The following is an 18,538-nucleotide window of genomic DNA, read 5'->3' on the forward strand; positions in this document are numbered from 1 at the left end:
CACCATGTCCTGCAACATTTACTGCAGGCTTTTATATGGATAGTTTAATTTTGTATGTGAGCACCCAACTGAGTTGCATACAATGTACAATCATTCTGTTCATATACAGAGAGCCAAGGTATTTTTGTAAGTGATTTTGAAATGTGTAAACTATGTCATTATCAAACTGAGTGCATCTGTATCTCTGCATCAGACTCAGCATCATTTCCTGTTAAGGATGAAATGAATGGACAAAAAATCTCTGTGTGGTTTAATAGCTTAGATTAACACGCGGTGACTATAAATCCTTTCCTTGAAACAACACTGGCACTTATCTATTCCTGCAGAGTGAACTGCAAAAAACATTACCAAAAAAGCTGTTCTGACCTCTGTTGTAAGATGCGAGGCATCTCAAAGTTATCCATTTATTAAACATGAGAAGCCTATGTCACCGCAAGCATGTAATACTGACTCCATTACTCACAAACTCCTCTCACCATGGCAACCAGTGGAAACATAACTTGAACACACTGCCATACTAATCCGGCAACTGCAGAAACCCCCAAAACCCTGAGAACATAACATCTTCAGACAACAAAACTGCACTTAATTATGAATCCAATCAAACAACCAAAATGTTAAATACACTGCTGGTTCCTAAGGCTTTGCTAACTGTGCCACAAAAATAGTTCTTAACAAATCAGACAGGTGCACTCTGCTTTACAGAACACCCTTAAGAAACTCCTGACACCCCTGACTTCAATATAGTACTGAATATTAACTTTTGCCCTTTCCACCACACATGCCCTATGGCTTTATCTACCATGTAGAATTAATCAAATTTATTTCATTCTTTGCTTTAAGGCAAATTGTAGACACTACATTTGAAAAAGCAATTTACAGAGAGCCCCACAGGGACAACCTTGTGAAAGTTCATACACTTCTTTATTATCTAAAAAAAATACATACTGTTTTTCCTTAGGCTCCCCATCGGATTTCGCAGCCTGTGCACCAAAAGAAAAGGCCATGTTTTGAAAAAACAGAGGCATCAGATGGAAAGAAAAATAAACACCTATTGGAAAAGACATAACTGACCAGAGTCACTCTTTATCTGTTCACAATATGAATGACAGGATTAACAACACTTGTGAAATAACTTGCTACATTGGTAGTCAGGATCAGCAGTGCTCATGACTAAGAACACAGTCAGTTCCGTCTCCCATGATTCCTGCACACTGCACAGGGTGATCACTTCAAGACTTCAGCTATTAGAGTCTACAGCTATTACTAGAGCAGCCCTTCCTGGCCAAGTACATGGCATACTTAAAGAATGACAAGGGTCAAGGACTGAGCTCCACTCCATTGACCTTAATAGATCACCAGTGAGTTCTGATAAGATACCTCTGGAATAGAGGACATACTGTAGATGAATACGGGTAATTCCACAACACCCCCCACCTCTCGCAATTGCTGTTTTGTCAGGACCATGAGTTGAAACTTCTGCAACAAATATACATCAGTGCATTTTAAGAATTGATTTCAACACTTTTTAGCCCCTCGCTTCTATGGAATACAATGCACAGTGAAGTCTCTGCGAATGTCCGTGTCTCTATAGTATTGCACTTTGTGAAAAACCCAGTTTCCATGTTTACACCTCACAGCTTGCAGTATACGATGAATGCCCACACTGTAAAGACCCATGAAAGAGCTTTTCACTGAACTTTTGACCGGGACGTTACCTTCAGACCAGCTTAAGTTGAAGGAGCTGTTTCAGAGCTGTGGTTTATTACTAAGATGAGGGAACATCTCTTTGGGACAGTTTTCAAGGAGGGAAAACTGTTTTAGGAAACAGATCGGGATGATACAGAACCCACCTGTTGCCTTCTGCTGAACCTCAAGGCCCAGGCTGGGAATGATTTTTCAGAATAACAGCAGCAGGAGAACTGAGGGTTAATGATGCCACACTCTAATACTGAGCTGCTAAAAACACAGCCTCGCACATACCTGCTGTCTTACCATCACTTGTAAGGGTGTCTTGTTAAAATTATTTTCAGATACAATATAACCTCCTTCTGTTGCAATTAAATCACATCGGTCCATATGTCAACTGTAAAATCTCAAACCCTGCTGTCTTTTTCTTGCTTCTACCTGGGGAACAGCAGACTAACAAGTGGGCTCCAATTTGCACTTGGTGGGTGGATCAAAGTGTTGATTTAATTCAGGTTTTCTTATAAATAAACAGCTGCAACCATAATTCTACCACCAACATACCAAATTGTTAAAAAGTCCACTTACTTACGTATGATTTTGAATTTCTAACAGTTTAGTTATCTATTAGCTGAAGTATTGAAAAAATCCTGAAATAAAAAACCAGTTATTTGTATATGCCAGCTGTTATACCCATGTTTCCTGTTCCAGGTTCCGTTTCATTATCTCTGAAAGATTGGATCATCGCTCTCTGTGAGACAACGCTGGAGCTGTGACTCGTGACAACCTGCACAGTCTTTTACTACAAAATAAAGTAAAACTTTCAAAAGTACTATAACATAAAAAAACTTTTACTGCTCCAGCAGCAGCATGGAGCTGAAAATGGTCAAATAAATATGACCTCTGGGTGACCTGTAGACCACGTCCAGTATGTTTCTGTTCTGTCCATGTCATTCCAGCACAGAGCTGTGTAGGAAAGCAACTCCTTTTGATTTGAGCCAGACAAGAGCTGCACTGTGAAGCAGAGCATTGCTGCAGAAGGCAGAAACTGAACTGTACATCTCTGCTCTCTGAGCCAAGGAGAAAAGAATAGAGTCTCAAAGCAAGAAACGCTGGCTCTCATGATCTATGCCATGTGTGTTTCATTAAGACCTATTTTGAAATTATTTTGCTGCACTCAAGAGTTTTTCATTCTAAAGAAACATATTTATGTGCTACATTGATTTAGGGCTTTATCTGTAAAATTGCAATTACAAGCAGCTGCAATTGGTGCTCCTAAAGGGAATATAAATCAATGAGCCAGGACTCTGCAGCAGTCAAGAGACATACAGGTTAACAAGCTAATAGTAAAGGTAAAGAAAATTAATAAAACTACATATGGAAGTTTTCCCCTTTGCAAAACAAAGCTATGAAATATGAGTTTAAATAATAATCTGCATAAATACTTACAGTAGTATAAGACTTTGCAAGAATGAAATAATACAGAAAGTCATACAGTAATCAGTTCACTCAATAAACATCTCCATTATGTTGTTCATGACTGCACAGATATCCTTTTTCCAATTTATGAAGAAAATTCTATCTTCATTAAAGAGTAATCTTTAAAATCCTAAGTAAAGCTTTAAATTTCGAATAGAACAATAAGGCTTATAAACCCCAGTGCTTTGACTGGCGTATGAAATCTGGAACTGGTGCAAATACTATCAGCTATGAAGATCTCATACTTTTCAAATTTATGAAATGTTCTTTGGATTTGAGCCACATCTTGGCACAGCTTGTATTATGAGTTAATTTCACATTTTGAAATCATAGATCTGTACTGCCTATCCAGGGCTAGGGGCCCAAAGAACAGTGAAAAGACTTTATTATAACACTCGCAAGGAAAAATAGCTCTCTTCAAAGCTCTCTTCAGAGCTATGTTGTACAAGGCTAATCACACTCTGAGCAACAGACTGTTTTCACCATGTTGCTTTTTACAGAAATGAATGTAGAAAGTGAAGAGGACTTCACAAAAAATGTGAGATTTTTTCTTTTCTCCACTAAGTTTTGTGTACTATATACTATGTTTTATATCCTTTGTGAATCCTGACTCAATTTTGGAAAAAAACAATGTTCGCTTTCTGGCTTCAACCTCTGGCTTGAAGCCCCGCCCCCCCAGTGAAATAAAGTGTATACATCAGCTCTCAACACACAGCATACTCATTCACAGAAACCATTCCCACTCTGTGGCTCCCCTTCTCCTGACATCGCAGCCTGGAGCAGGACGCTGTGCTCCTGTGCCAGCTGTTCAAACACACTGGGGTAGTACACCTCGCCTGCTTCCCGTATTTAAACAACAGTGATGAGTAAGCGTACACTCACCTCTCAGCCCTCCACACCCCAGTCCTCCATGTGATAGGAGTCACCAAGCTAAGATCTGCATTCCTATCAAGGAGCTTTGAATTCCTGAGACCTGTAATAATGTTTTATATGACTGAAATGTTAAAGTACTACTGTTTTTGCAGATGTTGAAACGAAAAAGAAACCTCAGGAGCACCTCACAGAGGGTGATTACACCTATACCTAGAAAAGAATCCATCCATCCATTTCATTTTCTCATTTGCTTATACAATGCAGGGCCATTGGGGAGCTGGAGCTTAACCAGGCAAGCGACAGGCTAGAGTCAGGATACACCGTGGACGGGAAGCCAGTCCATCATGGGGCACAAACAGATCCACCACACAATGTTCCCTGAAGCCATTTAACCTACCAGTATGGTTTTGGACTGTGGGAGGAAACCAGAGTACCTGGAGGAAACCCACACAAAACATAGGGGCGAACATGAAACTCCACACAGATAGCAGGTCCCAAGAGCTAGGAGGCAGCAATGCTTACCACTGCCTGTGCCACCCTAGATGAGAGTCTTAGGAATCTATTTGTTCTATTTTATTCTGCTTGAATAGGTCACAAACACTGCCTAGTTGCACTATACTAGATGGACTATACTCCATATAAGAAATATGATACTGCCCTGCACCAAACCAGAAGCCCTAAGAACATGATTTGTTAACTTTCTGTTTTAAAGAAATTCTCCATCTCTGGGCTTTCAGATGAAAATTGTAGATCCTCCATTTGGGTGTTCTGAAGCACTGATGACTTGGTCTGATATATTTCTGCCCTTTGAGGAACTGCAGAATACGGTAGCAGATTGATGTTCAGTAATGATTGTTTCTGACTGAAGGAAGCTGCTAAAATGGTTCAGAAAGCTTTCCAGTATTAAAGCAAGAAAGAGACCCTATCATACTGACTTTCCTACACTAAATGCAACAGGGTGAAAACTTGCTCGAACATATCTAAGCATCTTAAACACAGAGCTGCTTAGATTTCCTAATGGGGTTTACCTGTTCACACAGTGGATTGAGCCTTTTCCATTGTTTAGACAGATGAGACAGAAAGGAGCTGGCAGGCCTGAACACTGCCTGCAGTTTGTCAGATTCCCACTATAACTAACAGGCAAGTGATTTCCATCCTTATTCAAAACTTACCACTGCTAAAACCGTCAGCGAAGTCTTGGGTGAGAGCTATCCCTTAAACCCACAGGCACAAAACTTGTATGACCACTCAAAAAACACCTAACAATAAAGGGCAACCAAGCATTAACTTAATCCAACATCTGCTTGTCATAATCCATGCACTAAGTCAACCATAAAATTGCTGCTGCAACAGCTTAACAGCCACCAAGTTCGCCATGAGCACGTTGACTTTACTGTGAACTTTCCAAGATATTAGTCTTTTAATTTGTTTTTAAGTTTGAAGTGTATGGGAAATATTTTTCTCCTTGCATGCATTTCTCAAAGATACTTTAGCAAAAAAAAACCTTAATATGCTGCACATTTGTGTATGTACTGTATAGCTGAAAAGTAGCTACAAAAAAAGGAATACCTAGAAAAAACATCCACTCTCACTCTCACAGCCCACGGAGTCCTTTAACACATGGCCAGCAGTGAGTCATTCCACGGGACTTGCTGGGTCTCAAGCGTCTGTCAGCAGAACAAGTGAGAATTTTAAACTCTGCTGAAGGTCTGAGGGATTCTTAAGGCCTGAAAGACTCATACAGTGCAATGCTGTCTCCCACCCACTCTTGCCTAAAGCAAAGCGAATGCAGAAGTATTCTTGCTGTAATGAACACGCCCGGAGTTACTGCTTTAGCAATCGACAGGATATAATAATAACCAGTCATTCAGCAGGCTCTTATCTAAGGCGTATTATAAAAACGAAAGGATGAACTTAACATCAGTAGCTGCTATGGAAAAGTCAGTGACTGCTGTGACAAGCAGGTCCAGTAACTTGCACTGGGTGACACACAGAGAATCTGGGACTGAGACAGAGTTTTAAAAACTCTCTGCCTTACCTATTGAACCTCCCAGCTTCCATGAGGACCAGATAGAAACTTTGTCTGCATCTGACCCTAAAACCTGTTGAGGTATTTATCCTACATATAAAAAGACACCATGGGAAACTGGTTTGCTCATTTTGTCTTAGTTCTGTTCCAGTGGTAGTCCATTAAATTTAGTATCAGTGAAAAATGTGGGCTGATTATCTGAACAACATATAAAGATATTGTAATAACACGAATGCCAAATGTAACAAAGAAAGAAGTTTGCGAAAAAAACATTAAACATCAAATTTTATTAAATCTGAGAAGAGTGGATTAGAAGAGGTGCAGGGGCCTTGCTGTTGAAAAAAGTTGTGTTTCTTTTTGTAGTGGAATTAAACAATATTTTTCTACAAAAAAAAACGTAATCTAAGCTATTCAAAGCCAATTAATATTCAAAAGTCATTCAATATTGGGTCACAGGTTAAGCAGCTGTTTCAGTCCAAAAACACTTGTTTCATAATTTAAACAGCTTCCCATGGGTTGCAGTACTCTAGGGGCAGGGGGGTGCGCTTTGGTGTGATTGCGTGACAGTGCAATCAAATTTGTTTTACCAAGGGTGGGCTTTCTGCACAGCTGATAAATGTTCAGGAAAAGTGAAGAGCTGCGGGCGGAACAAATGGGAGAAGTCAATCGGGTTTACGAGACAAAACGAAGAGGCTAAAGCAAAACAGGAAGAAAGTGAACTGTCTTTTAAAATCACACAAACAAGACCAAACTGCAAACTGGTGCAGGTCATTGCTTAGGTAACCAGCAGGACAGCAGACCCTGGGAAATGCTACTGATAACATCTGTGTTTTACACTGTGCATTAATGACAAAAAAGCCAGGAAAGAACCTCCGTAGGAGTCATAAACCCCCCCTAGTATCTCCCTTAAAAACACCACAGTACCCAGGCAGCAGTCTGGCCTTCGCCTTGAAGCCCATTAGAAACAGCTCTGTGACAAAGATCAGTGGGCTAAGGCAGATACAGTATACATGTGAATGCTACCAGCTTTCTTAGAGTTGTCATTTCTACATGTTTTACTATAAAAACTGAAACATAATCACTGGAAGAAAAGGAGTCCCTTTTTCAATTAATGTGTAACCTAATTTTCTTCAGTAAGTGGAGTCAGACAGATAATCATTTAAAAAACCTAAGAACTGCTTAGTATTTAGTAACTAACTACTAAACTAAATACTAAATTCTAAACTAAGATAAATTAAATAACTACTGTACTGTATATTAAGCCTTTCATCTGTCATACATATATTATTATTGTATAAAACAAGATGTTGCATTGCAGAATATGCTATACAAAGGCATGTCATTTGTTGCTTGTTTCTGTGCAGTAAGTAAGAGCTGGAACTGACAGTCAGTCCAGTGTTTACCGTCATTGGGGACTGCAAATAACACACAGCTTATTTTTGTCAGTTCTTCCATTGGGAGTCACGGTGACCTCTATATTTAACTGCTGTACAGCTTCAAAGCCTCATATCTTAAAAAAAACAGGTGACATTGAACTAACCCTCACCAGGCCCGTGAGATTTACGTGATCAGTCGAGATTTACACTTACAACAAACACCAACTAGTGAAGAGACGTCCCAGACTGGAGGCACATTCAATCTAATTTACATCTGTATCTGAGCTGCTATTGATATGAACAACATTAGCACTACCTCAGAGAACAGACTGGCTCCTAGACCTTTGTCTGCAGATTCATTCTGTTACACATTAGCTGTGCAATGTTGACTCAAAGACCATTTTCATCATATCACAGCTTCTCCATTAAACTTAATGAAATAAAAAGAACAAGGCCTATCTTTAAGAAAATAGTGCAGCAATATTTAATGATTAAAAAGTATCTGTCTCTTGTTCTCTTTTGCTCAGTAACTCTGACAATACTGCTTGAAAGGTGAAAAATCGACCTTCGTATGGAAAATCAAAATCTGCTGAAAGGACACAGGATACTCTGGACATTTCTGAGACATTACTGTAAAATGCTGAGACTTTATTCTTTTTGTCCTAAATGCATTTAAACATGTAATTATTAGACTGAGGGCAACATTTCCACTATAGAAAACATTAAAAAGTGTATTATTCATAAGGTTTAGTTATATATTCATGTTATTTGAGAGAGCTTTGCAAGAAACACTGATGTCTGGTTAGATTTTTAGGGATAAAAGAATTTCAGCAGGTTAAAAAAGGAAAAGAGTTTTTTAACTTCTGCTTCAAAATGTTTATGAAGAACTATACACATTTTCACCACACTGCAGAGGAAAAGCCTGTATTGTATATTCACTAGAACTCCAGTTTTATATGGAGAAAAATAAAGTCCCTTGGCTTTCAATGCCTTCATGAAATGTACAGTTGCAGCTGTTTGTCAGTTATGAGAGAGGGAATCATCATATACCCATACATCACACTTATCTTATGGGTACCTGTACCAGGAAGCCAAAGATCTGGATAAATTCACCTGACCGTGCTGTGCTGCTCTGTTTTTACCTTGTGTCCAGTGGTGAAGAACAGGACCTCTTTACTTTGAACTAACACAGAGCAGCTGTAGCCATGGCATATTCCAACAATAAAAATTCCCCAACTCCCAAAACATAGGACACATTAAACCACGTGTAAATACAGTCGAAACCAATATCTCGACATTTTTATATGTTTTCTACACAGATGGGAAAAATACCTTTTAATGAAGATTTGTCCATTTTTAAATACACACCCAAACCTTGCCTTTAGCTCATTCATGTTAATTAGTTCCTGTTTTACAACCTGACTGCAAAATGAACGGCAAGACAAAAAAATGCAGAAGAAAGGCCAACATTTGTGCAAGGAAACTCTATAAGACTGTAAAAAAGGTGACACTGCGCTAAGCTTGGAGTAATAACCCACCAGTGTCCCTCATACTGACTCTAGTGTCCTCACAGCACTTGAGGACAGACAAACTTGTCTGCAACAAAACACTTACTGTATGTGAGAAAAAACACACAAAGTACTCTTGGAGGGGCTCCTTTATAATATCGGTCCTACTTTCACATATGCTTGGCACACAGTTAAAAACAGATTAAGTGCTAATAATCTATGAATACCCTTCATGTTATGTACAATGGACAAACCAAAGAAACACAGATTTAGGAAGCCAAGCTTTTTGAGAGGCAGCATTTCGTGCGAGTATGGGAATGCCTGCAGTTCACACTCTGTCAACATTTCAGCCATTTAACTAAACATCTGCGTGTTTAAAGAAACGGTATTGGAAACAACATCTTGTGTTGAGCATATCTATCTCTTCTCTTCTCGCTTAACATCTGCCTGTAAAAATAACCCATAATGGCAGTGTTTACATAATGCATTGTTCATCTGCCTTTCAAAAAAATCTTTAAGCATTTGACAGATTTTACTGTTAGACACTTTGTTTCATCAGGCTTCACTTGCACTTTATGGAAAAGAAGTCTTATTTCTGCCAACAGGCCTTTGTACCCAGTGTTTGTGACTGCAGCCAGTTACATCTGATATTATCCACAGGATTTATTGGTTGAAACCTATTTAAAAAAACGACACAAGGCAAACAAGCCTACAACCAACCCCTCTTCTCTGGCTGGAATTCCAAACAACCGCATTTTCCAGAGATTATTTTGCAAAAAGGTGTTAAATATTACAACCAGATTTACGCAAATTGAATTTACAAAGCTAACACCAGTAAAAATTAAAATTCCCACAAGGAACACTGTTTTTGTGCTGGGAACTTTCCATCATTCCAGTGGTAAAGCTTATAACTTTAAAACCTTCACAAAGTAACAAGCTCAAGGATGAGACACAATTTATGGAAGAAAAACCACAATCCAGAAAATATAATTTAACATGGTTTATTTCAGCCTTTCTGCTTCTTGAGACGAGGATGGTCTGTATTCGAACTTTATCGGGCTCTTCTCTAGTATATTATCAAAGTATACTATGCTATATTGAACAAGAACTTTGCACTGAACCCTGGTAGCCCAGTGGCATGTGAGCTATGCAAAAATCCAATTAGAGGAGACTTTTAAGTACAGAGCAGTAAAGGGGATTAAATATCAAATGTTGATTCCCCTTGTTTTGAAGGGAATTAACATTTAGACTGACAAGCAGACAAATTCACACTGCAATCCTAAACGCTGAGAGTTTTAAGTTACAGAAGCTCCTCTCCCTGGCCTCTTCTAAATAAGATTAAGCATCATAATAATTTATTTTCCTGTGCTTTAGCTGGAGATGCTTTCTTATCAATTCAGACCAGGCACTTCAAGCTGTAGCACGGGTAAAGAGAGGTAGTTCTTCACGTGACCGGCGCACCAGGTGGGGTAGGGAGCCCCCACCCACAGCGACAATAACAAAATGCGACTTCATATCTGAATATTTAGCAGCATCTCTTTATCTTACAGAAATGATTACAGGGACATCGGATTTTTCGTTTTGGAATGCCTCAGACATCTGAGCAGGGGCTGATCTACAGTACTACGCAGGCTGTGCGCACAGCATACGCTGAAGAAGGAGAAGGTATTTGACAAATATTTCTCATACCTGGGCGCCACAGCAGATCAGGAAGACAGCTATGCTTATCCTCCACGTGAGCAGATCCAGTTCCCTCTCGGCCGCGCTGTCCAGATCGGAATGCTTAGCCATGGTACTTTGATTCCGCCTGTGTCAAAGAGAGATTGTTTCAGTATAAACAAGCTGAAGCACACGCCGCCAGTCCCTTCTTGAATTAAGAAAACTGTGTGAAGACATGAAACTGTTTTTGGAATCGGTGCAAATAAAACAAAAAAAGGTTTTTGCTGGCCAGCGATTCCGACTCTCAGCGCACGCCACGAGCACACCACAGAGATCAGGTAGTTTCAATGTGAAAAATAATTTTTTTGGACTTGTAAAGTAGCCATCCAAACTTATTGAGTCATTCAAATCCCCTTCTAGTAGAAATGTGATCTGGCTAGTGCTAGTGGTTTCTTCTCGCCTTTTTAAAAAAAAATATCATTTTTGTCTTTCTGTGAGTCAGGCTTTAGGGGATTAAATTAAAGTTCAATTTCATTCAGTCACGCAAAGGTGGTTATATACATATATTTTACCCTTTTAATATTTTTTGAAAGTCCACTGTATGTCTCACTGTATGCTCATTAGCCCAGGGCGCTACAGGTCAAACACACCGAGGAGGACCGAAATGGTCATTTGTATGACCGATATAAACCCGAGGTAACCTGAATTCTCATTCATTCTGATTCTTCAGCTCACTATTAATAAAACTGGAACGAACCGCTGTCATCATTATGTTAATGATCTACATACATGTCTAACATTTCTAATAGCCTCAATTATTCAGATCAGATTGATTTGGATTAAGGTATAATTTTCACTGGAGTGCTGTTTTTAATTTTATGGGAGGGAACAGAAGAAAAGGCCCTTAAAAAAAAGGCTGAATTTGGATCTCTGGTTCTGATTACATCACATCGTTTGTATTTGGAACAACGTGTTATCCCAGTTACAGAATGCAATAGAGTCTGAACGTACTGTATGCGTGAGCTACATTAATTAACATGAGCCGTACAAAAAAAAATTAAAATGGCATTAAGAGCTCCTCTCTCAATGATTGCACTGAGACACTTGGCATACATTATTGCACAGGTGATTATTAACCACGCCGTTCCTATTCTGATTAATTCTTTGGCTGGTACCTTTATTCTCTTCTGTTCTTATCACTTTTTACACTTACTACTGTTTAGAAAATAATCCAATAGCATTCGATCTCAGGTACACATACTGAATTACACGGTGCATTATGAAATGACCATAAAGTAAACAGCGTCTGAAAGTCTCTCAGTACAGGTTGATAAACACTTAACAAGGCAGTGCAGTCGGATTGTTTGTAATTGACAGATGTCCTAGTCATTAAGCAGCCTGTTTCCCAATTACCCAGCGAGTATTATAGATATTAACCCAACACGAGCAGTATGGAAATATTTTCGAATTAAATTCCATACTAATGATATGTTTGAATAGAAAGATCATACGCTCAATCTGAACTTTTTTTTACCATTGAGAATAAATGACATTTCCTGATTGGTAGCCGCGCCAAGAAAGAGATGCCGCTAAGTGCAATTTAAGGAAGAACTGCTTGGGCTCCATCACACATTTCCGACCGTTCCGAGGTACCGCAGTACGGACTGCAAATTCAGTAGAAGGAACTTCACAAAACAGAACAGACCGGTTGGCAGAATGTTTACTTGGAGTTTGTTCAACCAATTCCATTGTAACGCAAATAAAAACAAGCGGGAATATACTGTATATACACTTCTTTTATACATCTTCACAATTTTCGGAGGGAAACGCTCCTACGCAGACAGTACACCTGTTTTGCAAAGTTTAAAGAAGTGACAGGCATCACAGACGTGGTACAGTAAGTGATTATTGCGCACTTGCTCATTCCTCAGTAAAGACCCACTTTGCTGACGTAATATGTCCCGAATACTGCCCCGAAGCTCTCAAGGAGACTGATGCTTAACAGCTTTTTAGCAATAAAAGCACTGCAAGTCAAGGAGTTCAAAACGGAGCTTCGTTTAAAATACTTCAATTTACTCTCGCAGCCCCACCAACGCGCTGACCAGCGCCAGTGCGTCCCAGTAAAGCAATAGGAAGTTGGCAGCTATATCCAACTACTAAGTTATCCGCTGTAGAATGAAACACACACACGTGTTCAAAGTCTGTTTCTTACCTTAACTTGAAAACGTCATGAAGAGTCCCGCATTTTCTCTGTAATCCTCAGAGAAAGACAAATATCATCAGCAACAAACATGCGTGTCCACTCCAGTCGTCACTGGTATCTGGAGTTGCAACGGGGAGGAGAGAAAGCAGATATTGTTGACCTAAGTATTTATTTCATTTAACGCCTCATAGGAAATAAGTTTTAGTTTCTCTGGTATTCAAACTGCCGTGACTTTCGCTCCCCCAGCTCAGCGCGTCTAGGCTTGAAGCAGGATTTAAGCTAATGAAGTGGTAGGTACTGTAGCTGCAGCAGAGTGCCTTCTAGCTCCGCCAGGCGTCCTAGACGGCGCTGAAGTTTAGACAATTTTAAAGCGCTTAAGGAGAGTGTGGGTTGATTCGCCTGCCAAGTGCGAAATTTGATCAGAAAGCATTGTGCCTGTTCTACCTCTATTTTCCTCAATATCAGGTTGATATAATAACTTGTCTTAATTGACAAAATGATTTCATGCATTTAAAGCGGTCGGTTTCTTATAATGTGGTTAGAATACTCTATATACCTAATCTATGTTATAATATAATTTGCATTTACAGTATATCTTTATCACAGTGGGTATACGGTAGAAATGCCTAACCTATTGGGGGTAAAACGTGGTTTTACTGTTCTAGACATTTTATATAAAGATATGCACACATCCCGATTTAGCGGTTAAATCGGTCTTTTATATGTATTTTCATTGCCTACAGAACAAGTTTAAAAAAGTAAGAATGACATGGCCTAAGAGCAACAAGGCAATGATTTTCAAACTACGTGAAAGGATCGGTATGTAAGGGATGTAAAGTGTGTGCATTTCCAAAATACTTTTCCAAAACCCAGATCTTTTTTGCTTCCATAGAGTATTATTTGAAAATAAATACGCAGAGTGGATCATTTCAGCAATATAGTAACTCGAACAAGGATTACGAAGCCCAGGAGAACCCTAAAGAAAATGTAGCTAACATTTAAAACACTTGAATGATGAGTAACGATCAGGATACTTCAGCTAGATTGCTGAGGTAAAGAGTACATTGTTGCAAAAATAAGAACAGTATATGACTTTCTTTACACACACGTTAGTTTTTTTTAATTTTTAAAGTTAACATTTTTCCACTCTTGACGGTAGTTTTGTGAAATTATTTTTTAATTTGGTGCCATGTGTAGTTATGCGGTATATAACTATGTGGCTAATGTGAATGTTTCTTCAACGCCAGACAATAAATTGGAGACCGTTAAAACATCATTAATAACACTTTATGTCATATTCCTTTTTCTGAACAACACTATCATTTTAAGGCATCTGTGAGAGGAGCGATAAGTGACCAACTTTCGTCTTAGAAGTTGTAAAATAAACAATGTTTCTGTTATACAGTAGGTACCCGTAACCAGGCGAGTGAAAATTAATTTTCGAAGACCTGTTGACATAATGTTGCAGTTTCGGTCAAAATCTGTCGATAAGTTCCTCAGGAAAAATCAGATGAAAGCAACAACATCCACAAAAGCTCCTGAAAGGGCACAGTTTGCCACTTCATTATCAGGTGAAGAGTAAAAGCTGGCAGTGAAAGGGGAACCATTTGAGTTTAATTAACTATGGCACTGCACTCTCTCAGCCACCAGTGTGCTCAGTTCATTAGTGTCTTCACCAGAACTCAGCACTTGTGAGATGGGAAGGCTCTGATTCGATCACTAAATTGGCTAGACTTCACAATGCTTTTCTCCCTCGGGAGGGGCGGTTAGCACTCCGATTTGTCCCATGCAATGGTTCTGAAGCAACCGCTCCAGAGCAATGCTATTGTAGAGGTAATTTAAATGATACATAGCAGATAATTTTTTCCATAGCCATCCTGTAAAGGGTTCTACACAGTACAAGAAATTCAGACATTAAAAAAAAGATAATGATGCACATAATGTAAAACCCAAAGAAAACCCGCATTGATTGGACAAACCTGCCTGCCTGCTTAAGAAAAGCTTCAAAAGAGACTTGATGTGGCAATAAAGAACTAACTTGAAACATTTCATTTATGAAAACATTTATCCAGGAATGTCCAGTAAGAACAAAGTCCCATTTACACAAATAACTTGGTGCTTAACAATTTATACAACAAGACATTTATTACAGCAAATCAAGTGAAATATCACACTAAAGAATACAACAACTGCATCACAGCTAGGATTTGAATCCAGGCCACTCTGCTCTGGAGCTCAGAGTCCTTACCACTGCTCCTTTCAATGAGTCAAAGCACAGCTACAGTACTTAAGCTAAGTGATTTCAAAGCATCAGTGTCCCAGAGTGAATTTTCATGTATACTATACTCTATAGTATAACTCTCTCTTTAGTAGAAATGGTAGTTTTAGCTGTGGGCAGGTTTCCTCAGTCCTTGATTTGTGCTACACCTCTTTGCCCAGAAGCCAAAACAAGTCACAGGACTGCTACTGCTGCAGCTGCAGAAGCCTACAGATGTGCATCGCAACCTCTGTCACACATTAGGAAGCAGAGCCAAAATAGGTTACAGAGGGAAATTGTGTTTTTCTCATCTCGCTTTTCTCTTATCATCACAAAAACGCCTGAATTTTTAAGCTACAGTCACCGTGGGACTGTAAGGCAAGAATCTTCTGCATAAAAAAAACAAATCTGTGCGACCGTGTGTTTTGTCTTTAGTAAAGAATCCTCATATAACAAACTCCCCTGCCAGCTGTTTTGAATGTTTCAAGTAATTATCTTTCATTAAAAGAAAAATACAAATCTAAAAACTTATATTTTTAAAAGAAAAGCAACAGAAGAGCATCAACTTACAACTTGTGCTTTTCAAGTATATTAGTTGGGTAACTTCTAGATCTAGATCAAAGTTAATTATTAAATTAAATCTGAAAAAACAATCACCTTGTTTTACATTTCATAATATACAGCTTTAATGAACTTAACTTTTAATGTTTAATGCTTCATTAAAATAAATTTTACATACAGCATATCAGCTACAACACTACAGTATGTTTACTCAGTCTGATTTCAAAGGGCCACTTACGTAAAAAATACTCCAATTGTCATTGATTGTTGTACCAACCACATACTATAGTAAACTTCATGACCAAGGTAAACTCAATCCACATCTATACTATTGTAGGAGTGTTTATAGGAAAGTCATTTATTCCTAGTGCAGTTATTCTTTTAAACTCTAATGTTCACAGCATTGCATTGACAGCATATCTATGCATGTAGCTCACTCTTTAATTTTATGTTTTTGTACTGTATTGTATGGTTTTGTTATTTATACTGTATTGATTGTATACAGTACATCTGTAGAATCCACTGAATGTTTTGTGTACTCTGTATAAACAGCTTTCATTGTTGTCTCTGTCAGGCCAAAGGAAAATTGCTACTGTACTGTAACTGGATAATGGAGTACATTCTTATTCAGACTCTTAACTAGAACATCAGTATGGTCTTTTAATAAAAACAAGCATTTCTTGCAATTGTATTGCACTTTTTATCCTAAAGTATCCCAAATCGCTTTAGAAATAGGGGTGAGACGTTCCAGCCATTATGCAGAATGAAGCCGTGAGAAACTGCTTCACCAGTTGAATTAAAGAGGAGCTTCAGGTAGAACAAAATGTTTACAAGTCAGACAGGAAATTCTAGTCCAGAGATAAGAGTGCCACCTACTGGTCCCCCAACACATCTTACCACTGTAACCTGTTTTTCCTTAGACCTCTCCCATCCCAGTACTGATCAGGCCCAGGCCTCCTGAGCTACTGAAACCTGACAAGATGACACCACTACTGTCAAAATACTCCTTTGTTGGCCTGCTAAAAATATCACATTTTCACTTGAATTTATTTAATGTTAGTCCTACATGGAAAAATGCCAATAAAGTGACATTCAGAAATAATTGCTTCTTTATTCCATGCTTTCACCATCAGCATTATTACTTAAATATATTGACCATAAATCAAGCCAGTGAAACATTTATTGGACAGTTAAGCTTAAGAAAACAAAAAAAAAATACTAAGAGCCATTCCCATTTTTATAAATGAATGTTATGTCTCTGGTCACATTAACTGAATTTAAAGAATGAAACTTTTCTGCTTAAGGCATTCTGCTCAGAACATATGCTGCTCTATTGAAGGCCTTCAAGAACGTAATAACCTGTGTGTTGTGTATTGAAAGGCTGGCTCTGAAATACGTTTTTTAGAAAAGTCAAAAAAATAAATGCAGCGTACACAAATGGTTAGTAGACATACAGTATGATACTGTAAATGAGACAGCAAAGAAATGCTGTCGAGAAAGGCAGTTTGAAATCCTAGGGAATGCGCGCCCCCTGGTGGAGACACATGTGCTGCAGTTTTCTTTTTCGTTGAATTATAGCTGAAGTACCCTGCGTTACGACACTTTACTGTCAATGGCGCCGTCTTTCGGATGAGATGTTAAACCGAGGTCCTGACTCTCAGTGGTCATTAAAGATCCCAGGGTAATTCTCGAGAAGAGTAGGGAGTTATCCCGCCGTCTGGGCCAAATTTCCCCCCTCGGCCTTTACTGTGGCATCCAAATTGTCCCCATGCGCGATTGGCTTGCACTTGCTCTGCGATGGACTGGTGCCCCATCCGGGGTGTACCCTGCCTTGTGCATGTTGCTTGCCGGGTAGGCTCCGGCTTCCTGCAACACCGTATGGTATAAAGCGGTTTGGTAAATGACATGACATGACCCTGCGTTACATGGGGAAGAAAACTAACCAACCATCTTGGGTCTGTATGCCAAATTTGGTGACATTTTGTGACATATAGCAAAGTTATAACCTTAAATGAAGTAATGTTACCTAAAAAACACAAGCTATGTGAATCTGTGTTTTATGTGTTTATTATTTTATTACTTACAGTATAAGAATTGATTTATAAACATTATTCGTGGACACTGACTGCATAAATACATACAGTATTTGCTTTATACTACATAATATAAAGTATTATACTGTAAATTATATACATATAATACAAAAGTTATTCCATGTAATAGCTTTAAAAACAATATTAACATAAAGTGATCATAATCCTGGACATAACATTCCCACTGAGATCAGAAAGACTGGCACCCCATCCAGGGTGTACCCTGCCTTGTGCTCATTGCTTGCTGGGTAGGAAAAACATTGCCAAGTATCAAAAAGGCAAATTGCTTGAGAAGTGTGCAAACTAACAACCAAGTGCCTAACCACAAGACTACAGACTGAGGAAAAAGATCACACAACTTAAAGGCGTGTTTAGTTAACTTGAGAGGACAGCCTTCTGCAATTTCATGAATAAAGCGGTTTGTCGCAGGTGGCATGGTGGGTTTAGTGTTCCTGCCTTGCAGAGCTGGGCCCCTGGCATCGATTCCTGGGGTGCTGCTGTCTATGTGGAATTTGTATGTTCTCGTGTGTTTGTGTGGGTCTCCTCCCACAATCCAAAACATACTGGTAGGTTAACTAGCTTCTGGGAAAATTGGCCCTGGTGTGAGTGTGTGCAGGTCTGTGTTTCTGTATCTGCACTGTGATGGACTGGTGTCCTGTCCAGGGTAGTATTCTGACTTCCACCCATTGCTTGCTGGGATGGGCTCCAGCTCTCCCCTCTTCCCCTGGAAGAAGGAGTTAGAAAATGGATGGAAGGAAGGTTTAATATAAAATTAGTGCTTAGTGTATGTGAAGAAATACAGTATATGAATTTA

The 18,538-nt window shown here is 39.0% G+C and overlaps 1 protein-coding gene across 1 annotated transcript in view; it reads right to left on the reverse strand.

Moving 5' to 3' along the window:
• adamtsl3 (ADAMTS like 3) overlaps positions 1–13,069 on the reverse strand; it is a 161,431-nt gene extending 148,362 nt beyond the window's left edge. Inside the window, exons 1-2 of the mRNA XM_088922233.1 lie at positions 12,823–13,069; positions 10,641–10,758 (exon numbers count right to left, since the gene is read on the reverse strand). Of these exons, the coding sequence (XP_088778359.1) occupies positions 10,641–10,742 (102 nt within the window). The 5' untranslated portion in view covers positions 10,743–10,758; positions 12,823–13,069. The remainder of the gene's footprint in view (positions 1–10,640; positions 10,759–12,822) is intronic.
• Positions 13,070–18,538: the final 5,469 nt, after the last annotated feature.

This window comes from Atractosteus spatula, chromosome 7, assembly GCF_055471065.1.
Source record: "Atractosteus spatula isolate fAtrSpa1 chromosome 7, fAtrSpa1.hap1, whole genome shotgun sequence".
Classification (NCBI taxonomy): Eukaryota; Metazoa; Chordata; class Actinopteri; order Semionotiformes; family Lepisosteidae; genus Atractosteus; species Atractosteus spatula.